At 62.9% G+C, this 25,692-nt stretch overlaps 4 protein-coding genes across 7 annotated transcripts; 2 read left to right on the forward strand and 2 right to left on the reverse strand.

Moving 5' to 3' along the window:
• Nucleotides 1–586: 586 nt before the first annotated feature.
• Nucleotides 587–7,050, forward strand: DLGAP3 (DLG associated protein 3; the record flags this gene model as incomplete). The annotated part of the gene is made up of 10 exons (XM_083879319.1): nucleotides 587–1,624; nucleotides 2,543–2,745; nucleotides 3,247–3,313; nucleotides 3,422–3,656; nucleotides 4,148–4,488; nucleotides 4,597–4,682; nucleotides 5,357–5,781; nucleotides 6,024–6,115; nucleotides 6,316–6,459; nucleotides 6,832–7,050. The coding sequence occupies 10 exons, from the start codon at nucleotides 587–589 to the stop codon at nucleotides 7,048–7,050; spliced, it is 2,850 nt and encodes a 949-aa protein (XP_083735445.1).
• A 2,966-nt stretch (nucleotides 7,051–10,016) lies between these two features.
• SMIM12 (small integral membrane protein 12) lies at nucleotides 10,017–11,072 on the forward strand. The gene is made up of 2 exons (XM_083879430.1): nucleotides 10,017–10,604; nucleotides 10,743–11,072. The coding sequence occupies exon 1, from the start codon at nucleotides 10,169–10,171 to the stop codon at nucleotides 10,445–10,447; it is 279 nt and encodes a 92-aa protein (XP_083735556.1). The 5' UTR covers nucleotides 10,017–10,168; the 3' UTR covers nucleotides 10,448–10,604; nucleotides 10,743–11,072.
• A 5,561-nt stretch (nucleotides 11,073–16,633) lies between these two features.
• On the reverse strand, nucleotides 16,634–19,709 carry GJA4 (gap junction protein alpha 4). The gene is made up of 2 exons (XM_083879563.1): nucleotides 19,623–19,709; nucleotides 16,634–18,830 (listed from the first exon to the last, which is right to left on the reverse strand). The coding sequence occupies exon 2, from the start codon at nucleotides 18,808–18,810 to the stop codon at nucleotides 17,764–17,766; it is 1,047 nt and encodes a 348-aa protein (XP_083735689.1). The 5' UTR covers nucleotides 18,811–18,830; nucleotides 19,623–19,709; the 3' UTR covers nucleotides 16,634–17,763.
• Nucleotides 19,710–20,646: 937 nt separating this feature from the next.
• GJB3 (gap junction protein beta 3) lies at nucleotides 20,647–25,430 on the reverse strand (the record flags this gene model as incomplete). 4 transcript variants are annotated; one of them, XM_083879605.1, is made up of 4 exons in its annotated part: nucleotides 24,068–24,269; nucleotides 23,453–23,588; nucleotides 21,889–22,676; nucleotides 20,647–21,588 (listed from the first exon to the last, which is right to left on the reverse strand). In XM_083879605.1, exons 3-4 carry the CDS (start codon nucleotides 22,644–22,646, stop codon nucleotides 21,576–21,578), a joined length of 771 nt encoding a protein of 256 aa, XP_083735731.1. In that variant the 5' UTR covers nucleotides 22,647–22,676; nucleotides 23,453–23,588; nucleotides 24,068–24,269. The 4 variants fall into 4 exon arrangements, with proteins under 4 accessions (XP_083735731.1, XP_083735729.1, XP_083735730.1 ...); XM_083879603.1 differs by lacking the exons at nucleotides 20,647–21,588; nucleotides 24,068–24,269 and adding an exon at nucleotides 24,741–25,430 and having other exon boundaries at nucleotides 21,861–22,676; XM_083879604.1 differs by lacking the exons at nucleotides 20,647–21,588; nucleotides 24,068–24,269 and adding an exon at nucleotides 24,741–25,430 and having other exon boundaries at nucleotides 21,861–22,676; nucleotides 23,453–23,616.
• Between the last annotated feature and the right edge of the window lie 262 nt (nucleotides 25,431–25,692).

The following is a 25,692-nucleotide window of genomic DNA, read 5'->3' on the forward strand; positions in this document are numbered from 1 at the left end:
CCTGGGTGGTGGGTCTCCATGCACAGCTCCGTGTGGGGCTGGATGGAGACATCAGAGCGTGGCCCCCCCGCGCCCCGCGGCAGCTCATTAGCGGCGCTGTGAATCGCAACGGCTGAAAAACTCAGCCAGAGCCGCTTTCTAATGGAGAAACACTTCATAATATTTGGTGTTGGAGAAGAAAACAAGGATCTGCTGATGGCAGCGTGTCTTCCCTCGCTGTCTGCAGGCCCTGCTGCCTGCATCTCTGCTGGCAGCACCTTCTCCTTCCCACTGCCCCCTCCAAGCACCTGAGCTGGGGGTAACCCCAGGTTCCTGGCCTGGGCACTGTGCTCCTGTCACCACGTGGAAAGCCAGGATTCTGGTGCTTCACAGAGCCTCGCCCAGGGCTGAATCTTGCCCTGGAAGCTTCCCAGCCTTCTCAGCTGGGTTCCTGTGAGGTAGCCCCAATGTTCTGCTGGTGATGTAGATCAGATTGTGTTCTGGGGTGCAGAGGTGATCTTGACAGTGTGCCTGTCCCTGTTTCCACAGATGAGCCCGCAGGGGCAACCCTGCAAAATGCCGAGGCTATGGGGCGGGTGCTGAAATGATGAAGGGCTACCATGGGGAGCGTAGCCAGACACAGCCCTCCTCCGGCCACCGCTGCCGCTGCATCCCAGAGGACTGCGAGCATCCCGCCGACTACATCCCGCACGGCCCCGAGGGCCGGCCGCCCTACCTGCTCAGCCCCAGCGAGCCGTGTTCCCTGGAGCATCCCTACTGCCCTGCGCGGAGCCCCGGCGCGGCCAGCGAGTGCCCGGGCGGGCCCCTGAGCGAGCCGCCCTCGGCCAGCGCCAGCAGCAGCACCTTCCCGAGGATGCATCACGCGCAGCAGCAGCAGCAGCAGCCCTACGACTCGTGCGACGAATGCATGGCGACCGCCCACCCCTCCAGCAAGATCAACCGCCTGCCCCCCACGCTGCTGGACCAGTTCGAGAAGCAGCTGCCGCTGCACCACGACGGCTTCCACACGCTGCAGTACCCCCGGGCCGGCGGCGCCGAGCCCCGCAGCGAGAGCCCCAGCCGCATCCGCCACCTCGTCCACTCCGTCCAGAAGCTCTTCGCCAAGTCCCACTCCCTGGAGGCGCCGGCCAAGCGGGACTACAACGGCGCCAAGATGGACGGCCGCGGGGACGGCTACCACCACCATCACCACCACCACCATCACCACCACCACCACCAGTCCCGCCACGGCAAGCGCAGCAAGAGCAAGGACCGTAAGGTGGACTCCCGGCACCGGTCCAAGATGTTGGGCTGGTGGAGCTCCGACGACAACCTGGACAGCGACAGCAGCTACATGGTGTCCGGCCGGCACGCCGCCGACCAGGGCACCCAGTACTGCGTGGACGCTCCCGAAAGTGCCTTCAGAGACTTGACCTTGAAGAGTCTAAAGGGCGGCGGGGAAGGAAAATGCCTGGCCTGTGCCGGCATGTCCATGTCTCTGGACGGCCAGACGCTCAAGAGGAGTGCCTGGCACACCATGACTGTCAGCCAGGCCCGTGAAGCCTATCCCAGCGCTGGCGGCACCGAGAAGACCTTGATGCTTCAGGAAGCAAAGGCCAAAGACCGAGCGTACCAGTACCTGCAGGTGAGGGGCTGGGCAGGGTGAGAGGACTGGGGCTGACTGTGCTGTGGGGTGAGCCAGGGCTGGGATCCTCCATCCAGCAGCCTGGGGTGCTGCGAGGATGCTCCAGCCCTGCTCCATGTCCCCAGAGCCTGTGCCTCATTCCCATGGTCCTGTGCCAGTCCCCTCTGTCCCCTCAAAGCCCATCTGCTGCCTCCTGCCCTGTGCGGGATTTGGGGTCAGACCACCTCTGTCAGCTCAGAGCCACCAGCAGCTCTGTGTCTGCTCCCTTCTCACTGCTTTTATCCTGCCTGTGTGCCTGGCTGGGTGCCACTGCCTGCCTCATCACCAGGCTCCCTTCTAGGTCACCCCCCTTCCAATTAAAAGCTAATTAACTCTTCTCTCCCTTTCCTGGGGGAAGGAGACAGGGAGCAGCAATGCCGTGCTGGCCAGAGGTGGGGGTGGCTGGGGCCCATCTCTGCTGCCAGCGGGGCCATTGGGGCAGGGTGCCGGCCCCACTGCCCTGACCGTGGGCCCCAGGGGACACCGTCCCCCTGCCACTGCCCTATAAGGACCCTGTGGTGCTGGCGTCAGCAGCACGTGATGGGACTGGTGCCCGATACGTCAGGCGGGTGCTGCTCTGGCATGGGTGGGATTTGGCCCAGACGCTCCTGCCAGGGGGGCCGTGAGGTGGGACCTGCTGCGCCGCCCCGCCTTGTGGGAATGAGGAGCTGTGGCTGTTAGGAGGGATCTGCTCTCCTGGATTTTGGGGCTTTCCAAAGGGGTCAGAGCCCCCAGGGTTTGTTCCTGGGGTGTGTGGGGAGGACAGAGGAGCCAGGCACATGTGCTGGATTTAGGCTGGGCTTGGGCACATGGCTCAGTGGTGCACCCCACTGTGGGACCCCAGCCACCACGTCCTCCCACGCTTGCCTCCTGCTGCAGGTGCCGCAGGACGAGTGGAGCGGGTACCCGGCGGGCAAGGACGGGGAGATCCCCTGCCGGCGGATGCGCAGCGGCAGCTACATCAAGGCCATGGGCGACGAGGACAGCGCCGACTCGGACATCAGCTCCAAAGTGTTGCCCAGGGCGGCCACGCGGCGAGACAGCTACCGCCGCTCCTCCAGCGCCGACCAGGCCAGGACCAAGTAAGGGCTGTTACCTCCAGGCCCCATCCCAGCTCTGCAGGCAGCAGTGGGGCTGAGGGCCAGGGCTCCCTGGGAGGACAAGTGGCATGTCCCTGCTCACGGCATTGTCCCCACTCACAGCACCATCCTTGCTCACAGCACTGTCCCCGCTCACAGCTGCGTTCCCCAGTGCAGTGGCACTGAGCCCTGTCCCTGCTGTGTCAGGGCACTGGGGGGGACATGGCTATGCTGGGCTGCTACAGCCACATGTAGACCCTGGGGAAAAGAGGCATGTTCAAAGAGGGATGACTGAGACGGGCTCCAGTCCCAGTGGGTGACAGTTTTGGGGGGCAGTGAGGAGTGGGGACAGCAGCAGTGGCCGGTGGGAGGATCGCTGCGGCTGCATTTCCAAATGCTCTGCTGGAATGTGTTGCTTTTGGTGCGATCCCTTCTATTCCCACTGTCTCTCATTAGGTTTGCAAGTAGGCACTATTCTGATTCATATATCTGTAACTGTCCCAGCTGCTGCACGCCACCGCGAATGCTCCCGCGGGGACAGAGCTACGGGCGTTCCTTCACCACCGGCCAGGTACGTTCCATGGCACAGGTGTCACAGGGCAGGCTGGGGCAGGGATGTGGTGGATGTCGCTCTGAGCATCCCTTGCCCTGGCTCAGCCTCACCCACCGCTCTCCCCAGATCAATGACGAGCTCAACCACCAGTTTGAGGCCGTCTGCGAGTCGGTTTTTGGCGAGGTGGAGTCGCAGGCCGTGGAGGCGCTGGACCTGCCCGGCTGCTTCCGCATGCGGAGCCACAGCTACCTGCGGGCCATCCAGGCAGGCTGCTCCCAGGACGACGACTGTCTCTCACTCTTCTCCATGTCGGCCCCTCCTGGGCCGCCCATCACCAGCAGCATCCTGAAGCCCAGCACTTGTGAGTCCTGGGGGGTGGTGAGGGCTTGGTCGCGTGAGGGAACCCCAAGTCTCCCTGCCTGGTCACTTGGGCACCTGCCAAGGGCTGCTCCTGTCCTCCTCCTGGCCCTCAACCCCTATAGTGCCTGGGACAGGGTGTGAGAGTCTTGCTCGTCACCCAGTCCCAGTCAGGGGGCTGCTCTGTGTCCCCAGCACCCATTTGTCATCCCCTCCTTCCCTCCACTTCTGTCCTCATCTCCACCCCTTGCTGGGTGCTGCAGCAATGTGGCCAGTGTGGGTCTGGGGTGTTTTCCAATCCCAAAAACTGGTCAAACAGCCCCTCTGAACTCTGGCCCATATCTAACCCAGCTTAGGGGCAAACCCTGTGGGGTCATGATCCCTATGCTGTGGGAGGAGATGGGCAGCATTCCCTGGGGCCCCTGTTTGCGGCGGGAAATGAACAAGTGTCTGTGTTTTCACGTGCCTTTTCATCCTGCGCCTCTCCCACAACAGCCTTCAGTTACAGAAAAGCTCCACCTCCCATCCCTCCAGGAACCAAAGCCAAACCTCTCATCTCTGTCACGGCGCAGAGCAGCACCGAGTCCACCCACGAGAGTTACCTGCCCAGCGAGGTCGCCCGCAGCCCCGCCTGGTCCAAAGATGCCGCGGCCCGCTGCAACTCTGCCGAGAGCCTGGAGAGCTCCAAGGTGACATCTGTGGCCCTTGACCTGCCCCCAGTCCAGCCCCGTGCTGCTCCCAAGCCCTCCACACTCATCATCAAGGCCATCCCAGGCCGGGAGGAGCTGCGGAGCTTGGCTCGGCAGAGGAAGTGGCGTCCCTCCATCGGCGTCCAGGTGGGCTCCGCTCCTCCCTGGGGGATGCCTGAGTGGTGTGGGCCATGCTGAGGCACCACGCTGCGTTTTGGGGCTGCCCTCCAGCGCTCTCCCTCTGCCCCTCGGCAGGTTGAGGCCGTCTCTGACTCGGATACGGAGAGCCGGAGCCAGAGGGAGTTCCACTCCATCGGGGTGCAGGTGGAGGAGGACAAAAGGTACCACATGGCTGGACTGGGCTGAGACCTGCCACACTCACTGCACTGAGGCACTGGATTCCCAGGGGCTTCCTGAGCTCTGCACACCACCGCTTCTATCCCACAGCATCTTTTCCCTCTCCCCTCTGGCTGAAACAGCAGAGCTCAGCACCATCCCCATCCCAAGCTGGCTGCCCCCACCTGGGGCAGGATTTGGCCTTTCCTTTGTCCTCGCTGCTGCCCTATTCCTGCCCTTTGCTGGGTCTCCTCTGCTTGGCTCAGCCCTTAGCTTTGAGCCTGTGCCAGGTGCAGACAAACCTTTGGGCATTTCTGTAGCTAACCATGACATTTTGGCTGGGATGGGAATGCCAGGTGTGCCAGAACCTGCACGGCCTGCGGGTGGGGAGCTCCGGCACTGTGCCCATGCAGCCTGGTGCACGCTCCTCTCCATCCTCAGTCCAGTGCTGGTAGCCATGGAAACAGGCTGAGAGCAGAGGAGATGAGGGACTGGCAGATCGCAGCTGCTCAGGGTTGTCCCTGCGGCCCTGAATACTCCAGGATCCACCTCGGCATTCCCAGCCTCATCCTACCTGTGGGCATCCCTCCCCCTGTCCCTGGTGGTGCAGTAGGTGGCGGAGGGGACAGGACAATCCCTGCTGTCCACGAGGGTCCCCACGCTCTCCATGTCTCCACAGGCGAGCGCGCTTCAAGCGCTCCAACAGCGTGACAGCGGGAGTGCAGGCGGACCTGGAGCTGGAGGGCTTCACCGGCCTGGCCGTGGCCACCGAGGACAAAGCCCTGCAATTTGGGCGGCCCTTCCAGCGGCACTCCTCGGAGCCCGAGTCGGGCCGGCAGTACGCCGTGTACAAGACGGTGCACACGCAGGGGCAGTGGGCGTACCGCGAGGATTACCAGCTGCAGTACGACACGGTGGAGGTGCCCCGGCGGGACGCCTGGATAGAGCGGGGCTCCCGCAGCCTCCCCGACTCCGGCCGCGCCTCCCCGTGCCACCGCGACGGAGAGTGGTTCATCAAACTGCTGCAGGCAGAGGTGGAGAAGATGGAGGGCTGGTGCCAGCAGATGGAGAGGGAGGCAGAGGACTATGACCTGCCTGAGGAGAGTGAGTTGGGTGGGGTGTCGCAGCAAAGAGAGGGGCTGGGGATCCCGCAGTGCTGGGGGGCACAGTCATTGTGATCCTGCAGTGCTCCCACCTTGGAGCGTCTTCCCTGCCAAGGATAAAGAGGTTGGGTGAGGGCAAGAAACACCAGGAAACCCTCTGGGGCTAGAGGGATATGAAGGAGAGAAGAGACACGGTGTGTTGGAGGGCTCTGACCTGCTTGTGACTGTCTGCTCTCCCCCCAGTCCTGGAGAAGATCCGGAGTGCAGTGGGCAGTGCCCAGCTCCTCATGTCCCAGAAGGTGCAGCAGTTCTACCGCCTCTGCCAGCAGAACATGGTGAGTGTGGTGAGAGCAGACACTGCCAGGGGACAGCTGTGGTGGGGAGGGGGGTGTCTCATACTCTCAGCCAGTCACTGTGGACCACCATGGAGGAGAGCTGGACACAGCCCCCAGCACAGGAGGTTAATGGCCCCATAGCCAGCAGAGCTGATGTCCCACTGATGGACAAGGAGGACACTGTCCCTCTGTCCCCACAGGATCCCAACGCATTCCCTGTGCCCACCTTCCAAGACCTGGCTGGCTTCTGGGACCTCCTGCAGCTCTCCATTGAGGATGTCAGCATGAAGTTTGGGGAGCTCCAGCAGCTCAAGGCCAATGGGTGGAAGATCATGGAGCCCAAGGTAAGGGCAGGGCTCTGCCACTGGCACTTGTACCTGTCACCTCTCCCTCTCTCTTCATCCCCAAGCACATCTGCACCCAAACCACTGAGCTGGGCTCTCACTGGTGACTGCTTTTAGCAAACCCTTGAAAAACAGAGCTGGGAAAAAGTGAGGCTAGAGAAGGGCTGTTCTCCCACTGACCCATCCCAGCTGCCTGCCAAGGTCCGGGCAGGGTCCTGGCACGGATAAAGGGATGTGCAGCCCTGCCGTGCAACCTGTGGGAGAGTCTGTGGAGCTTTGGCTTTAGCAGCACCCACAGCAGCAGCTGTGGCGAGCCCTCTGGGATGCCCATTCCCGGGAGGTCCCAGCCTGAAGCCCGTGTTGTCTGTGCAGGAGGAGAAGAAGGTGCCTCCCCCGATACCAAAGAAGCCGCCGCGCTCCAAGGTGCACCCGGTGAAGGAGCGCTCCCTGGACTCGGTGGACCGGCAGCGGCAGGAGGCCCGCAAGAGGCTCCTGGCAGCCAAGCGAGCCGCCTCCTTCCGCCAGAGCTCGGCCACTGAGAGCGCGGACAGCATCGAGATCTACATCCCCGAGGCGCAGACCCGGCTGTGACCGCAGCCTCCGCTTTTCTACCCGGACTGGACGGCGCGGCCGTAGCTCACTGTGATGGGGGGCCGCGGGGACACCCTGGGGCAGCTCTTGGCCCCACTCACAGCTTCTCTCTTTTCTATCTTAGCCCTTTCGTGGATCCGACGGCGGGTGAACGCAAAGCCCGGTTCTGCCCCGTCCCCTTGCCCCCGCCCCCGCCCGCATGCCCCTGCCAGCCTCTCCTGGGGTCCGGGGCTCTCCCTCTCTCTGCCCTCCCTGGGGCTGTGTCCCAGCTTTCTGTCCCCTTCCCAGTGCCCAGCCCCTCTGCACACCCGCCCCTGCATCCCAACCCAAAGAGAGGTGACCTTCAGCCCCCGGCCCGCCGGGCTGGAGGGGAGGGGGCTGCAGGCAGGCCCCCCCGCCTCTCTGTACTCAGTGCAATCCCCTGGGCTGTGGTGGGGACGGGCCCCCAGCCCCTGCCCGGCCACAGCCCCCCAGCCCTGCCCTGCTCAGCACGAGGCTTTGGGACGTGCTGGGGACAAAGGGGTCCCCTCGCTGCTCCCCCCGCCTGCGGCTCAGGTGCCGTGGGGACCCAGGGCCCCCTCCCCTATATACATATATAAATATAACCCGAGGAATAAACCAGAAACTACACGTGACCAGCGCTGTGTCCTGCCTGGTGGGACGGACCAGAGCAGCAGAGGCCCCTGGTCACGGCGAGCCGCCCCGCTTCCCTCGCACGGAGCATCGCCAAGCGCTTCTCCCGTTCCCGCTCAGCCCTCCCTCCCCTCCGTCCATCCCTCATCTGTCTGACCTTCCCTCCTGCCAGCCTGGAGTCCAGGAGCACCTCTGCAGTGTGGCACTAGCCGGGGGCAGGCAATAGTCCTCCCCGTGCCTTGCTGCTTCCCCAGTGAGCCTGTTCCCACCTGCAGTGACAAGGACCACACCTGGGCTTGGCGCCCGTGGGTGGGATGGAGTGTGGACACGGCCAGCAGCTGCCCCTCGAGTGTGGAGCTAGAGACCCCCCTCAGGGGGTCACCCCTTCCCCCTGAGCTCCCGGAGCCCTGTGGAATGGGACACCCCAGGACAGGGCTGTCATGTACCTGATGCCTCTCAGGGCCAAGGGACACCCTGGGATGTGGCTGTTCCCAGCTCCCCCATCACTGTGCACAGAGCCAGGAACAGGGTGGGAGAGGCCCCTCCAGGGCAGAGCAGTGTGGTGGGGCAGGAGGCTACATCTGCCTCATCCCTGTCCTTAACCCCGTTCTCTGCCTCATCCCTGTCCTTCACCCCGTTCTCTGAGCATCCCGCCCCCCTCAGTGTCCCTTTTGGTGGCAGAGAGGGGAGGACCCCACCCCCGCCCCTCACTCTGCCACGCCAGCAGCCCCACGCAGCATCACCAGCCACCCCCCAGGGCAGGGCCAGTGGGTGCCAGGTAGCTCCTGAAATCTGGGGCCAAACCCTGCCCAGGCCCTCAGGCAGGGCGGTGGGATCAGAGGCAGCTGGGGGACGCCTCGCTGGGGTCCCTCGCTCCTGGGGGTCCGTCGGTGCTAAACACCTCCGTGACGGCAGCACCCACTCAGCCACCCCAAGCCCTTCCCCACCCCACTCCCCCTGCACCCCGGATTTAGGGATGTGCCTGGGAAGGGCCCCCGGCCCCCGCCCCGGCCAGCGCCGTGCAGTGACCGTGACACGTGGCTCCCTTTTTATTGTAACGAACCGCCGCAATTAATAAAGATGACTTTGGTTACTCCGGGCCAGCGGCCACTGCCCTGCGGGGACATGGCCGGCACCGGGCTCGCCTTTCACCTGTCTCACATCCTTTTGTGTCCCGTGGGGTGGGAGATGTATGTCATGTCTGTGGTGGGGAAATTGCTGACCGTGGGGTGGGAGAGGGGCTTTTGGAGCCTCCCCGCGGATCTCCCCATGGAGACCCCCCCATGGGTCTCTTCCAGTGGGGTCTCTGCCTCTGACTGTCCCCCCCTGGATCTCCTCCTGTGGGTGTCTCTCTGTGGATCTCTCCCCGTGCTCCCCCTGTGACTCCCCACGTGAGCCTCCCACCGTGACACCCCCTGTGACACCCCCGTGGGTGTCTCTCGGTGACATTCCTCGTGACTCCCGCATGACGTCTCCCCGTGGCTCTCCCTGCCGAGTGACTCGTGCGTGTCTCTCTCGGAATCGTCCCTGGGTTCTCCCCTGGGACTCCTGTGACTCTCCCTCTGTGTGTCCCGGTGGGTGACACCCCAGGACTCTCCCCGGGGGTCTCGCCCTGTGGGTGTCTCTCCGTGACCTCCCTCGGCTTCTCCCATGTGGCTCCCCCCGTGACACCCCCTTGTCTTTCCTCCCCATGACTCCCCTCCACGTTCCCCCCTTGTCCTCCCCCGTGTATTCCCTCCGTGTCCCCTGATAACTCCCCCTTGTGTCCCCTCCATGCCTCCCTTTGTGTCCCCCCCCATGTCACCCCATGGCTCCCCCTCGGTGTCCCCCGACATGTCCCCCCATGACTCCTCCTCATGCCCCTCCGTGTTCTCCAATCTTTTGCCCACCCAGCGTCCCTCCACCCCATGATGATTCCCCCTTGGTGTCCCTGCCCTGTGTCCCCCCATATCCCCCATGACTCCCCCTCCGTGTCACCCCCGTGTTCCCCCAGTGTCCCCCCATGGCTCCCCATGACTCCCCCCCTCGGTGTCCCCCCGTGTTCCCCTGGTGTCCCCCATGACTCCCCCTCAATGTCCCCCCCAGTGTCCCTCATGACTGCCCCCCTCGGTGTCCCCCCGTGTCCCCCCTTGTCCCCCCAGTGTCCCCCCCCGTGTCCCCCCTTGTCCCCCCAGTGTCCCCCCGTGTCCCCCCCCGTCCCACAGTGTCCCCAGCCGGTGTCGCTCCTCCAGCGCTGCAGTTCCCGCGCTGTCCGCCAGGGGGCAGCGCCGCCCCGTGTCCCCTCACGGCGGTGACCGGAACGGGCGGGGCCGGGCCCGGGTGAGCGGGGCCGAGCGGGGCCGGGCCGGGGCCGGGCCCGGGTGAGGAGGGCAGGGCCGGGCCGGGCCGGGACCGGGCGGGGGTCCCTGCGGGCCCGAGCGGGGGTCCCGGCGCGGCCCACGCGGGTCCCCATTGCGGTGACCGCGGCGTCCCGCCCCCGGCAGGCATGTGGTCCGTGCTGTGGGCGGCCGTGCGCTCCAAGGCCCCGTACGTCACCTTCCCGGTGGCCTTCGTGGTGGGGCTGGTGGGCTCCCAGCTGGAGTGGTTCCTGCGCGGAGACCCCCCGCCCACGGCCCAGGAGGAGAAGAGCATCTCGGAGCAGCGGGAGGACCGCAAGCTGCAGGAGATCGTGGGCGAGGACGTCACCAAGGTGGTGAGCCTGAAGGACAAGCTGGAGTTCGCCCCTCGGGCCGTGCTCAACAGGAACCGCCCCGAAAAGAGTTAATAAAGGGTGGTTTGGGCAAAGGAGGTGCCCTGGAGCGGCTGCTGGGGACTCCCCTGACACGGCACTGCTCCCACCAGCCTTCCTCCCGCACCCGCTGCTCCTCACCCTCCCGGGCCCTGCCGAGGTCGGGCGTGCCCACCCCATGGATTTGCTCAAGGTACCCAGAGCTCGGTGGCAGAGCGGGCAGGGAGCCCGTGTGTGGAGATGGAGGGAGTCTGAAACTCCTCAGCTCTGGCCAGGCCTGGCTCCTGCACCACAAAACACTCTCGGCCTGCTTCCATCTGTGTCTCCTCAGGTTTGGTTTCTTCCGTGGTGTGAAGGTAGAAGCAGTTTGGACCTGAGTGCCCCGGGATGAGGTCAGGCTGACCACCAGTGACAGAAAGAACTGCTGCCCTGCTTCCAAATCCCTGGTGGCTCTTGATGAACCCAAATACAGCCCCATGCCACAGTATTACTCCAGCAGCTATGGAGCTCTCTGGGGATCCCCTCCCTGCATCATCCCTCCCAGGAACGGTGACAGGGGGAGGTGAAAGTCTTGGTCCTGCTCTGTTGTGGTGCTCTGAGTGTGGCAATATGTTGGGAATGGGGAGATCCCTGCCCTCTGCACAATAAACTTCTGTCAGTCCTCGGGCCTCTGTGTCTTCTGCCTCAGCACAGCCCCAGCCCTGTCTCAGAGCATGTCTGTGCTCCCTGCATGTTCAAGGAGCAGCTCCTGCCGTGGGACAAATGCCACTGCTGTCCCTGGCTGGGCACTGACTGCCTGGCAGCAGGGTGGTGAGCAGGATGAGGAGGAGGCACCAAATTCCCAGCCTGTGCCGTGGCTGTGCCTCCCTCCCAGCTCCCCCAGCTGCGTCATCTGCTGCTTTTTGACCTCTTTATCTCGAGGAGAAGGGCTGTGACAACACAGGGTGGGGTCCCAGGGGACGGGGCTCCCACTGGGGCGCTGAGCAGGGACAGGCTGGCAGCCAGCACGGGGGTCCTGTGCCCGTGTCCCCTCCAGGCTCAGGCACTGCTGGCACAGCAGGGACAAACCCCAGCCAGAGCAGCCTGAGCAGGGCCATGCCCGGGGTTATCGCTGCCTCCCGGCTTGTTTTTTCCCCTGGTGCCTGAGCAAGGCCCCGGCTCTGCCCCGGCCCGGCCTTCCCCTCCCGGGGACGATAAATCTGCCGTGCCCGGTGCGAGTGCCGAGGTCAGCAGCCAGTCAGCATTCACACCGCGCTGTGCTGTGCCCCGGCCAGGGCCGTTCCTGCCCCGCTGACAGCTTTAGTGCTCCCGGCTCTGTTTGCCTCCCGAGCTGCTGTCCGGGGCTGGACTGCTGCCCTCAGCTGGGCTCCTGGCCCGGCACCGCCGGGAACACTCTGACCTTTGCTGCGAGGGGCTCGGGAGAAGGTGCAGGAGGAGCCTGGGTGTGATTTGAGCCTGTCCCAGCCCTGTCCCACTGCCACCTCCTGCACTGGGGCTCACAGTGCCCACCACACTGTCCCCCTGGCAGGCTGGCGCTGTCCCCTGCAGTAGCCCCTTCCCCTTTGTCTCCTGCTTTCCCAGCCGGGCTGTGGGGTAATGCTGTTCCCTATTGTGTGCTGGGATGGGAATGGTCCCATTCCTTCTCCCAGCTGGGACCAGCTCGGAAACCGTCTGTGAAATGCCTTTGTTCACCCCGCGCCGGAGCGGCTCCCCCGGCTGTTTACAGCCCATTGATCCCCTCGTTCCCAGGGCCTGCCGGGCACAATCGAGCCTTGGGGGGGCCTCACTGCCCCGTTTCCTGCCCCGGGCCCATGCGGTGTCAGTCGGGGAGGCTGCTCCAGCACTGGGGTGATGCAAGCACCGAGCCGTGATGGTGACAGCTTGGGCATTGACGGCGCCTGCCTGGCAGCCCCTGTCCTGCTCCCATCCCCTGCCTGTGGCGCTTCCAGCTGGTTTTCCGTGTGTCTGGGGACTCCCGTCCATCCGCCGGCATTGCTGCAGGGCTCTGGATTCCCGCAGGCGCTGGGACAGGGGTGAAGCCGCTTCCCAGAGCCCTCTCCTTTCTCCTAAAGCCTTCAGTGCTGTAAACCCACCCTTCCTCCCATTGAATCCCAACAATGTGCCGCTTGGGAAGTGCCGGCGGGACAAGAATAGGAGCAGGCAGCTCTCAGGGCTAAGGCGAGCAGCCACCACGAGGAACGAAGAAGGAGAGGAAGCTTTGCTGAATAAACCATTATGGTAAAACTCTGCCCTGCTGAGCCTGCACTCGGCCACTCACGTGCAAATGCTCGGTCTGGTGCAGGGAGTTTGTGATCCAGCTGTTCCCAGCATGGCACAGCTGGGCACTGCTGTGGGAGCCTGTCCCCAGGCAAGGAGTCCCACGCCTGGCCAGGAGACCAGTGTTGGGGTGTGAGAGCATCCTCCAAGGCTTGTCCAGCTTCAGGGATGTCCCTGCATCCAGGGCTGGCTGTGTCTGCACCCTGCCATGGATCAGGGGTTGAATCTGGCAGCACAAGCACTCCTGGTCCCAGCCCAGCCTGTGGTGGCTGTGGCCCAGGCTCATGGGGGGTCAGGCTGACTGCAGTGCTCCTGAGGGCAGCTGCAGCTTCCCCATGGACCCTCCGTCCTGCCCAGGTCCTGCTTTTCTCCCAGGATCCACCATGAGCAGCTCGTGAGAGGAGCTGGTGGTGGTTTCTGCAGGCAGGATGCTGGCAGCCAGCTGTGCCCCAGCTCACGGGGGTGGCTCAGGGGACAGGGACAGCTGCTGTGTGTGGAGGGGACAGTGAGATCCCCCCGGCCATCCGGCACACCTGGATGGCTGCCGTGGATGTCCGGTGAGATCAGAGCAGGGATGCTCCAGCTGTGCAGGGCTGGGGATGAGGTGACTCTGTCCTGGCACGAGGATGGACCAAGGCCATCTGGGCCCTTCCTGCAAGGCCTGCAGTGATGATGCTTTGGGAGGAGAGGAGCAGGGGGGGAGCTGGTGGGGGGAGCAGGGGCCTACAGGGACTCACCCTCTGATGTCTCATCCTAGTGCAGTGCAGTGACGCCAGGACACCCTGACCTGCCCACAGTGGGGTGAAACCAGGACACCCAGACCTTCCCACAGCATGGTGTCCCCGTGTCCCCACAGGGACACAGCGGGTGCTCACCCTGGCTGCACTGGAGAGCAAATAGAACATCCCCTCAGCGTGTTCCCCTCAGCCCCTGGAGACTTCTGCTCCCTCCCAGCCGAGGCTTTTCCCATGCTCTGGTTTTGCCCTTTTCTTGAGAGCAGCCAAGTCTTTCCCAGCCTCCACGTCTCGCTTCCTGCTATGGCTCCCTCCATGCTGTGCCTGGTGGCTCCTTCCATGGCCAGCAAAAGCCCTGAAGTGCCGTGGGAGAGGAGCAGCTCTGCTCTACACCAAGTCACGTCCCTCGAGCCATAGCTGGGGTCAGCTATAGTGGAACATGTTCCCTTCCCATTCAGCACTGGCTCTTCCTGCAGGTACACCTCAGGGCTGATTCCCTATCCCCAGCACTCCAGGACCACTGTGGGCCCTTGTTTTCAGGCCACATGGATCTTCCATGTCACAAAAAGCCCCTGGCTCTGCAGGCAGCAGCTTCGGCCTGCCTGGTGTTACATCAGAACTGCTTGCCCCGTGTTTCATCATGTCCTGCTGGCAGGGTTAGGACCCATGCCAGGGTGGGCACAGGGTGCTGGGCACCTCAGTCCTGGTGCCTCCACACGAGGAAACGGCCGGGGGTGAGTGACAATGTCAGGATGCAGCTATTGAGTGCATTTCCTCCCTCCCACCGTTCCCACACAGGGCCGCATTGTCTGCCATGCCCAACCATGGAGGGATTCTAGTGGAGGGCTAAATATAACCCTGGGGAGGAAGGGAGCTCTGTGGGGTTTGCTTTTTCTTCACTGTGCACCGTTGGCAGTGGCTGGAAGGGGCAGGATTATTCCTGGTTTGGGGTTGCCCCAATAGTGGGCACAGAGTGCTGGGGTCAGGGCTCTGTGCCTGGCCTCGGAGGATGCTCCTGACTGCTCCCACTCCCCCTGAGGACACACCTGGGCATTGACAGGGCCCTGTGGGCAAGTGTGGCCATGCTGTGGCCCTGCCTGGCACCCTCCTGCCCAGCTCTCTGCCCTTCTTCCCCCTCAGCTGTGATTCTGTTCCCACCTCGGTTCTTCCTGAGTAGGTCAGATTTAGACACTTGGTGTTTGCTGTATGCCAGGAAAGCTTAAAAATAAATTCCTTGGTGCTTGGCCAGCACCTCAGGCAGAGCCTTTCAGACAGGACAGCTCTGTCCCAGGCCATGGCAGAGCTGAGAAGAGTGCCCAGCACAGACTGGTCCTAACTGGGAGAGGGCAGAAACCTCCCTGCAGAGGAGCCCCAGGACTCCTGGGGACTATGACTGGTGCTAAACCAACACTCCCAGCAGGAACTGGACTTCTGGGGAGTGTGTGGTCCCTCCAGGACTGGAAGAGCTGCCTCAAAATGTTTCTTAACTCTGGGGGGTTCCAGAGCCCCTGGGAGCTCCTCGCTGCAGCCCCCAGGCTGTCTGTGCCAACACGGGCTCAGCATCATCATCCAGGGCCGGGTGTTGGGGCAGCGAGTGCCGTTCCCACAAAGGACCAGAAGGACCTGTTTACTCAGGAGGGATTGTGGAGGTGTGAGAAAAGCCTGTCCAGCCACTATCTGTCCCCGGGCTGTGCCAAAGGGTTCAGCCAGGCCAGCCTGGGCTCTTATCAGCTCCAAACTTTTATTTGCCTAAGGGCTGCCCGCCCACCTTCTGGGGGGCTGCTGCCCCCTCCCGAGGCTGCCCCAGGTAAGCCCCTCGCTGTTGTTGTTGGCACCAAGTCCCGGCGGCGTGGGGTCACTGCAGCTGCCCCGAACCGCTTTGTCACAACATGGGAACAATAGTGGGACACGGAGCCGTGTTTGTGCAGCCCTGGGCACTGTATCCACAAAGGGGGGGGGTCTCGGGCCGTCTTGTTTTCACCTTGCAGGGTCGCTCGGAAAAGCGTGATGCTCCCCCAGTGCCAACAAAAATAGGAGTCCAGGAGAGGGGAGGTGACCCGGGGACACGGTGGTGGGTAAACATGGTGTGGCTGCTCGGTTCCCTTTCACTCGGGCATTTCCTCCTGGGCCTGCACACTGGGCTGCTCCCCCCGGAGCTGCAGAGCTCTGCTGATACCTGGGGAGCACTGGGATGTGTCCCCTCATTGTGCTGGAGTGGCCTGGGATGTCCCAACTGGACAACAGGGGGAGCAGGGCAGGGTCCTTCCAGGGAAAGTGGGAGCAGGGCAGGGTCCTTCCAGGGAAAGAGAGATTAGGGCAAGGTCCTTCCAGGGAAAGTGGGATTAGGGCAGGGTTCTTCCAGGGATAATGGGGAGCAGGGTAGGGTCCTTCCAGGGAAAGTGGGAGCAAGGCAGAGTCCTTCCAGGGAAAGTGAGAGCAAGGCAGGGTCCTTCCAGGGAAAGTGGGAGCAGGGCAGGGTCCTTCCAGGGAAAGTGGGAGCAGGGCAGGGTCCTTCCACAGCAGCTCTACCCCAGCACGAGGGCACAGGGAAGAGCTGGGAGCTGGGGGAGTGCCCAGACCTCCACCCCAGGGGATTTCACCCCCCTTGTTCCCCACAGGGAGGAAGCCGAGGGTGGGCTCGGCCGCCAGCCCAAGGGCAGCTCAGCTGGGTGCCTCCCTCCTCATTTCCTCCAGTGGCCGATGGCAGCGATACTGCCCCATATCACCCATATTTCATTTTCTCCAGGGTATTTTTAGCCTGTCCCACCCTCACTGGAGAGGCCCTCGACAGAGAGCAGGCTCTACTCTGGTGTGGCTTGGCTGGGGAATTAAACAACAGCCCCAGCCACATTGTGTGCCTTTATCTGTGGCTCATTTCCACCTATTATGCAGCCACGAGCAGCTCTATGGCCTCTGCTGGGTTTATCTGCAGTGGAGGGAGAGGGGCTGAGCTCTGCTTTGGGTCACCACGAGCCTGGGACGTGACAGTTCTGTCAAAACCCTGAGTTAAGGCTGGGCTCAAGGGGACAGGAGGCCACAGCAGGGAGGGTTGTGCTTTCAGTGGGTGAGTGGCACCTGCAGCACAACTGGGTGTCCAGTTTCCCCATCACCCTCACAGGACAGCATTACCCCCTCCCTCAGCCCCAAACCCTCACCTGCCCTCCCGGAGGCAGCTGGAGGCTGCAGGAAGCACAGTCACAACACCTTCACCTTTTCTCATTCATCCAACTTTATTCAACAAAATGCAACACCGAGTCTGCCAGGGGAAGGGAAACAATGCTGAGGGCAGTGTCCAGACCCCACACTTACACCTGGGTCGCACAGGACCTGCATCCCCTTTGTTACAACAGGACAATCCCCTCTCACAGCATCAGTGGGCTGGGGAAGTCAGGGTGACAGCTCCTGTGACAACAATTGGTTCTTCCATCCCTCCCAACCCCTCAGCCCACAGCAGGAGATGACTAGTGCAAAGTAATAAAAAAAAACCCCAAACCCCCCAAACTATCAGGTGCTGGGCTGATTCCTCCCTAAACCCCACAGAGCTCCAAGGCACACGGCCAGGCTGGATATGGCTCCCCAAAGTCACTGCAAACTGCAGCTTTAAGGGCTGCTCAGGCCAGCAGGTTAAAAATAACTTAAAGGCACACATCCCATGGGAAAGAGCCCAGGGCCGGGAGGGGAGGAACTCACACTCCTGGGTCACCCACAGTGACCCTGCAGCCATTGGGATCTGCTGGTCACAACAGAGCTGGCTTAACCCCTCTGTGTCCCCTGGGGAGGGGGCAGCTTCTGCAGCAAACCCTGGGCAGGTGCCAGGACCACTGGAACGGGATGGGGCTGGTGGCCAGGATTGGTCAGCGCTGCCCCAGCCCAGCTTTTCCCGGCAGTCCCTGGCTCAGCCTGCCCCGTGTGGAGGCTGGAGAGGAGCAGCTTCCCACGGCTGCACTCCTGGCTGGGCAAGGCTCTGGGGTCTGGCTGAACCACAGCTCCCAGTGGCCAGCAGTCCCCAGCCATGGCCTCAGGGACAGCCTGTTCCACAGTGTGGCTCCAGGGGCTTCTCCCTTTCCCACGGCAAGGCACACAGGACACGGCGTCCCGGGGAACTTCGTGTAGTTTCCTTCCTTGCAGGGTCTGAGGGGAAAACCGGCGAGAGCGGAGGCTGCGCTCCATGGCCGTGCTCCCGAGCATCCCATCCCAGGGCGGGCAGGTCTCTGGAGCCTCCAGAGGGGAATGTGTATGGCACAGCACCAGGCAGGAGGCAGCTGCCTGCCCACAGCCAGCACCTTTGCAGGCACAAGGGACCGAGGAATGTCCCCCCTGCCAGCTGGGGCCAGCCCAGCACTACACGTATTGCTTTTTGGAGGCTGAGCTCTCGGGCCGGCTGCCCGGCTTCTCTTCCAGAGAGGGGAGAGGGGCTGAGGCTTCAGCAGGCCGGGGGCTGTAGGGGTCTGACAGGGCCCTGCTGCCACTGCCCAGTGCCAGGTTCTCCTCGTTGCGGTAGTTGGCCCAGTTCTGCTCGCTGGAGAGCTTGTTGTAGGTCTGGTAGGAGGGCGCGTGGCTCTCGGCCATGGGCAGGAAGGGATAGTGCTTGGGGGTGTAGGGACTCGAGACCATGTCATCCACAAAGGCGTCCTGGCTCGGTCCCGCTGGTGGCCCTGACACCTTCTTGATGTTGCTAATCAGGTTCTTGCAGCAGAGGTGGAAGAGTTCCAGGAGGTTCAGGATTAAGGAGATCAGGCCCATCACCAGCATGAAGATGATGAAGATGCTCTTCTCGGTGGGGCGGGAGATGAAGCAGTCCACCTGATGGGGGCAGGGGTCCCTCTTGCACACGTAGCGGGGCACCATGGAGAAGCCATACAGGTACCACTGGCCCACGAGGAAACCGGCCTCAAAAATGCTCTTGCAGATTACACTGGTGATGTACGTCCACATCAGCGCCCCTCGGATCTTGAGCCGCCCGCTCTCCGTCATGTAGATCTTGGACATTTTCTTCTCCAGGGCTGCCAGAGCCTGCTCGATCTTTGGGTCCTTGCTGTGGACAGCCCGAAGCTCGCTCTCCTGCTTCCTCAGCTTCTCCTCCTTTCGGGACAGATAGACAACGTGGCCCAGGTAAATCAGGGTCGGCGTGCTGACAAAGAGGAACTGCAGCACCCAGTAGCGGATGTGGGAGATGGGGAAGGCTTTGTCATAGCAGACGTTGGTGCAGCCTGGCTGCTTGGTGTTACACACGAAATCCGACTGCTCGTCCCCCCACACGGACTCCCCGGCCAAGCCCAGGATGAGGATGCGGAAGATGAAGAGCACGGTGAGCCAGATCTTCCCGATCACCGTCGAGTGCTCCTGGACTTGGTCCAGCAGTTTCTGCAGGAATTCCCAGTCACCCATCTTCTAGGAACTCTTTACCACTGCCAGCAGAGAGAAGAGAGCAGCCACGTCAGTTCCCCGTTTCCATGCTGGGGAGCACAGGGCAGATGAGGCCACCTAAACCCCGTCCTTTTTCAGGATGTAGCTGCTCTGCAGAGTGCCCCAGCAAACCCTCTGAGGAACATCCCACTTCTGAGGGAGGGAGCCTTCCAGGCAGCGTTTAGGAGCCCCAGAGGGCTCCTCCTACACAGTTCAGGGACAGGGGGCTGGGAGAGACAGGGATTCTCCCCTCCCAGCAGCGCCCACAGCTCGTGGCTGTCCTGGCCACTCCGGGGACAGCCCACAGGCTCTTTTGGGGCTGCCCGAGGAGCTCAGGGCACCTGGAGAGGAGGCACGGTGCGGGCTCACAAATTTGCTGCTGCCCTGACTTTCCTAAAAAGCAGAGAGCAGGATGGTCTAGAGGGGAAGCACAACCCCTTGGGGCACAGCTGCCAGCCCGGTGCCTATTGAGGGCTCACCCCAAACTGAACGGACAGCCCCCCACCGGCTCCCACGCTGCGGGGTGATGCTCTCAGCCCCCTCCCCTCGCCAGGGGATCCCCGGCACTGCTCCCACCCTGCTGCCACTCCCGGGATCCCGGGGAGCCAAGCCTGCCCCCCGCGGGCTCACAGCCCTGCTACGAGGGAGGGACAGGGCGGCCGCAGCCCCGGCTCCTCATTAACCGCTCTAATTAAGCACAGAAGTAGCGGCTGTGCCGTTAAAGGAAGCCCCGGCAGCGGTGGGATGAGGGAGTGTCCCGTTCCCAGCACGGTGTCCCCGGGTGTCCCACTCACCTCCGCCGCTCCGGGCACGTCCCGCCGGGCTCGGGCAGCGCTGACTGCGAGGGGTCGGACGGGGTGGCTCTGGTCGTTCGGGGCCTGGGGAAGCCGGAGGAGGAGCGCGGGCAGGAAACTGGGGGCCGGGGCTTAGTACCGGGCCGGGCCGAGGCGCAGGTGTGCAGGGCCGCCCCCTCCTGCGGCCCCCGGAGCAGGGGGCGGCCCCGGCGGGCGGGACGGAGGCGGCCGGACTCGTCGGGGCCGCAGCTGGGGGGAGCGGTGGGAAGCCCAGCCCGGGCGATCCCGCGCTCTCCTCTCCGGCTGCGGATCCGCCACCGGGAAACCCGCTGAGCCGGAGACCCCGGGATGCTCCGTCCGCTGACCGCTGTCCCGGGGAGGTTTAGTTACCCTCCCCGCCGGGTGTCACCGGGATTCTCTGTCCTCTGCCCGCCGGGGTGACCTGGGGACGCTCCGTCCCCCGCCCGATGTCCCGGGGATGTTCCACCCTCGCCCGCCCCGGCCCCAGCGCGGCTGCGGCGCTCGTGGTTTGCCCCCGAGGGTCCGTGCGGCGCAGCGGGCGCTGGGTGGTGCTGGAGCCCCACCGGAGCCCGGCTGTGATCCCGCATCCCGGGATGAGCCCCGCCGGTTCCCGGGATGAGCCCCAGCGGTGCCTGGCCCCCATCCCGCATCCCGCAGGCGCCCGGGATGAGCCCCGCCGGTGCCTGGCCCCCATCCCGCATCCCGCAGGCGCCTGGGATGAGCCCTCTGTGATCCCGCGTCCCGCATCCCGCAGGCTCCGGGGCTGAGCCCACTGTGATCCCGCGTCCCGCCCGTTCTCGGGATGAGCCCCCCCGGGAACTCCCCGCAGGTTCCAGACGGAGTTTTGCTATCGGGAGTCTCAGCACATCCCGACACGCTCGTGGGGCTGTGAAACGCGGGCGGGCCCAGCGGAGCTGGGAACAGCGGACTTTCCACTAGCGCTGCTTAAGGAGAGATTAAATGGAAATCATTTCTATTTATTGTAATATTTATCAAGGTTTAGTAAATAATTGATGCTCATCCCTCCTTGATTTCCTTGGGGGCCGGCGTGAGGTTCTGCTGAATTAAAGTTTAACGATGCGTGACAAGCTGGGAGAGGCGGAACGGGCGGACGTGAGCTCGGCTCTGGGCTCGACCAGTGCCCAGCTCGGGAGGATGAGAGGACCTGGCTGCAGGCTCCTGAGGAACCTCTGCAAATCCCTGTCTTCTGCCCTCACCAGTCCCCCGATTTCCAGCGCGCAGAGCAGATTGTGGTGTCTCCAAACACGATGTTTGTTGGCCTTTGGGATCTGTAGCTTGTGCCGTGGGTGATGTATGTCTGAGGTGAGGGGGGACACAGAGGCACCAAGGGAAGCAGCACAGCCAGCAAGGGCATTTGGGCAGGACGTGGCTTGGTGCTTGTGTGAGCCAAGGGGGAGAAGGTGTCTTGCCCCAGTAATGCCAAACTGGGCAAACTGGGGCAGCGGAACAGTTGCCAACAGACTGGAGCCCTGGTCCTCTGTCGTTACTTTGGGTGCATGAAGAGAGCTCTGGCCATGGAGCCCAGAATTCCTTTGGTTTTTAGGTACAAAGGAAAGCAGTGCTTGGGACTGTGCATGAGTGAGGCACAGTGAGCTGGGAGGACTGGCACGCACTGGGTGACACCAGCCCTGGCTGGGCACCAGCTGGGTGCACTCACACCCAGCATGGGAGCAGCAGAGCTGCAGGACCCAAGAGAAGCTGGTGGACACAGAGGATCTGTGTGACCTGCAGAGCTCCAGGGCTGCCCTTGCCTTACCTGTGTCTGCTCAGGCACCCGTGGGTCTCTCTCCAGGGGCATTACTTTGTTGGGTTTAGTCATTTTTCACACGGGTCGACTCTTGAGGGTTTGGGGATTTGGCAGGCTGGAAAAGCCAAGTTGAGGGGAATGTGAACCGGCTGGGATGGGTGAGCTCACGGCTCTTCTCTGTGGGAAGAACAGACACCCTCAGGCATGGCCACGGGGAGCCAGCACCCAGCTGCCACCCAGCATGTCCACACCACTGGGACACCCAGAGATGTGCCCATGGTCCCAAGCAGGAGAGTTCCCATGGATGTGTCCCCCTCCCCTTACAGCCACTGAGGTTCTGGCTGAAGAGTCTGGTGGTGGCATCACTGGTGGCCACCTGTGGTGCCAACCATCCCTGGCACATACCACGACACTTCTTCCCCCCCCCCCCCCACCCTTCCTAGCACCCCTCAGAGAGTAGTCAGAGCTGCCACACACCTAGTCTGGGACTTGTTGTCCTTCTCCTCTGACTTGACGTGGCAGTGGCAGGTGGAGGCCTTGCTGTAGCTGACGGAGCGCTTGGTGGATTTCCTCCACTTCTTTGCCCTCTGGACAACTCTCTTGAAGATGAGGTAGAAGATCTCACAGACGGTGAGGACGATGCAGATGGAGGAGGCTCCAACCATGAAATAAGTGAAGACCCTTTTCTCGGTCGGCCGAGCGATGTAGCAGTCCACGGTGTTGGGACAGGGATCCACGTTGGCGCACTTGACCAGCCGTGGCAAATCGAAGCTATCCCACATCTTGTGGAGGAGGTAGAGGAACAGGATCTCTACGACAAGCTTGAAGAAGAGGCTGAACAGGTAGGTCCACCACAGCCCGCCGTGCTTCTTGCCCGTGTTGCTGTAAAGCTTGGGGCAATTCTCTCCATTCTTCTCCCGGTTCTTCCTCTCGCGGTCCTCTCGGTAGGCCACGTGCATGATGACCAGGAGGGAAGGACAAGTGACAAAGATGAGCTGCAGGGCCCAGAGGCGGATGTGGGAGATGGGGAAGAAGTGGTCATAGCACACATTGGTGCAGCCCGGCTGCCTCGTGTTGCAGTCAAAGTCCTTCTGCTCGTCGCCCCAGACCCGCTCAGCTGCCACCACATACACCAGCACACGGAAGACGAAGACCACGGAGAGCCAGATGCGGCTGAAGGCTGTGGAGTACTTGTTGACCCCGCTGAGCAGCGTCTGCAGTGTTTTCCAATCCATGGCAGCCGAGGGAGACCGGAGTCACCCGGCCTGGAGGGGCAGAAGGAGCAATTGGAGGCACCACTGGGGCCACACGTCTCTCGCTGCACTAAATCTCATGGACCTCTGAACTCTCTCTCCCACCACATTACACTCATCTAGGATGGGGGCTCTTCACCCTTGCAGGCAGTAAAGCCTGTCCTCACACACTCCTGGTTACAGAGGTGACTCAATCTCCCTGCACCTCCTCCTGACAGAGCCTTTGCTGTAAGGGATGAGCCACCTGGCCAAGTCCCTGCCACCAACTTCACACCCGATTTTGTATGTTGGTGCAAACTGGGAGCACAATCTGCAGGAGCAGGCCAGGATCAACAGCCAAAGGGGAAATGGCTGCTCCTGCAGTGCTGGGAGGGGAGGAACATGGGACATGCCACAGGGACCTGTTTTCTGTCTCACAGTTCTCTCTGACTACCTGAGGCAGCCCAAACACAGGTAACTGTGGGGCTGCAGAAAGTGAGTCTGTGTGTGTCACAGTCTGTGTGTCACCAGCCTGTCACCCTGGCCAGGGCTCTGCTCCTGCTCCCCCAGCAGTGCCGGAGGTCCCGACAGCCAAACCGGCTCTGCAGCTCTGCCTGGGGCTGCCCTGTCTGAGGAGGGCGATACCCTAAGCCTGACCCGGAGCTTTACTGCACCTGGATTTACAAACCCAGGTGGTTTTTACAACCCTCTGGGCTGTGAAGGCAAAGCGATTCACAGGATGCTGGGTCACTCCCACTTTTAAGGAATTCCCACTCGCTGTTGCCCACCCAGTGCCTTCCAAGACGTACCTGGAGGAGGCTCAGGCTCCTTCCCCACTCACCGGGGGCTGTGGGGTGGGAAGTGTCCAGCACGGGGCATAGCCAGGGCACAATGGCAAACTGGTGGTCAGAGTCTTCTCATCCGGTGCACTGCAGTGTCCCAGGGCTGTGGGGATGGAACAGAACCTGGAGCACTGCCCAGAGCCCATGGAGCAGTCTGGGAGAGCCTGTCCAGTCCCACAGCAAGCCCCGAACCTGTAGCTGTGCTCCAACACTTCTGGGCCAGAAGTGTGGCTGAGCTCAGTGACCCCAGGCCGGGGTCCCTGGCAGCCTGTGCCAAGTGCCAGGGCTGTGCCTCTGCCCATTCCCACACTCATTCACTCACTGCCCCATCTGGAACCAAATCTTCCTCCCTGGCAAACCCTTGGCCGGGAGTCAGGGTGGGGAGCAACCACTGTACTGCCACCGGACCTGTGGATTTAAAACTGGTAGAGGGGAGCTGCTATTTTTCCCCCAAAAGCTGGTGCTGATGGAACCTGGAGCCTCTGCACACCCTCAGAGCCTGTGCCCCCTCACCAGCCTGCCAATTCACCCCATCCCTGGTGCCAGTGACACCAACCCAGTACCCAGCAGCCCATGACCCACCTGCCCAGCACTGTGTGCCCAGTTCAGCCCAGCGCTGGCTCCGGTCATGGACCCGCAGTGGGGCAGGAAGGGGCTGTGACCTCCGTGCCAAGCTCTGTGCCAGTCCCCGAGGCAGGGGGTGTGTGCAGCACTCTGTGAGCCCCACAGCCCCCCCCCAGGGCTGGATGGCAGCCAGGCAGAGCAGGGGCAGCGCTCAGGTGTGCTCAGGTGTGCCGGCAGTGCTGGTTTGCCTCCCGCAGAGCCCTGGCCAGCCCCCAGGATGCCAACCCGCTGCGTCAGGGCTGGGTCCTGCCCCGTGTGGGCGCAGGGCGTTGCACCCGACAGCGCCCGGCTCCCACCTGGGCTGCAAACTCAGCACAATCACTTTACTCGGGGGGGAGTTTTGCCTCTTTTGGGAGTGGGACAGAGCTGCAAGGCCTGGGGTGGTCATTGCTGCTCTTTGGGTGCCACGCCGTGTCATCCCCCTTCATCACCCCATGGGGTGGGGACCCCGGCACGGCCTGTGGGGTCCTGATGTGGCCCTGTGTGATGTTGGGATCCCCACCTCTGAGCCCACAGTCACAGCAGCCCCACCTGCCCCCCATTACACCTTAACACAGCTCCCACCTGCACCCTGCTACACCGCAGGGCTGTCCCCCCTCAACCCTGGCAGCCCCAGAGCCCCTGTAGGTACCTGTCCAGGTGGGAAAGCCAGAGGAAGGTGTCCGGATCCGGGTGCCTCTCGGAGCAGGGAAGCTCCTTCCCGGCCCTCCTGCACGCCCAGGGTTTGTCTGAGCGTGCGAGGGGAGGGGAAGGGTGGTTGGTTTGGTTCCCAGTAACTGGGTGAGTCTGGCAAACAGCTCCCGGAGAGGTTCTTGCCGTGCACAAGCACACACACGCTCGGCTTGAACAACAAAAGGCACGTCAAATCCCGCAGGGAGATCAGCACAGACGGATTCCTCCACAGGAAACACCAGCAGCTCCTTCCAGGTGATGTCTTATCCCCTGCAGGGATGGTCTGGGCACTGTAGACTCAACAGCAACACCAGAGACCTCGCGCCGTCCCCCAGCTGTGGGCCCACCAGCAACCACTGCTGAGAGTCCCAGATGACGCAATTGTAACCCACTTTTTAAATAATTTTGCCTTAGTAATAGTTTTGCAACAGCTCATCGGTATCTCCAACCTACAGGAACTCGCAGGCACCGCCCTGGCGGGGCCGGTGTGGCCAGATGGGACCTTTCCCATGGAGCAGGGTGACAGCAGTGTCCCCTTGCAGCTGGACTCTGCTCTGCTGCTGCCCCACACCGCTGGGAGGTGTCCCTAAGGGTGGGGGTCCCTGTCCCCAAGAGCACTGGGGTCTCCCAGGAGGCTGAGCCAGCCCCATCCCACCGGATGTCCCATGGATCAGATGGATCAGCCCCGATAGATTCCTGTGCTGACGTAGGAATGTGCTCACCTGGTTTCAAGAGTGCCCCGAGGCTTCCCTGGAATCCTCCGGCACACCCTGGGGCTGATCAGCCGTGCTGGAGCCTCACAGGCACCTCTGGGCACCCCGCCAGGGCCACCCCTCCCATGGGGACACGTCTGAAGAGCCCCGAGGTGCTTGGTGGTGGAGAGATTTGCACCCTGCTCTCCTGGCACACAA

Source organism: Zosterops lateralis, assembly GCF_965231275.1.
Source record: "Zosterops lateralis genome assembly, chromosome: 28".
Classification (NCBI taxonomy): Eukaryota; Metazoa; Chordata; class Aves; order Passeriformes; family Zosteropidae; genus Zosterops; species Zosterops lateralis.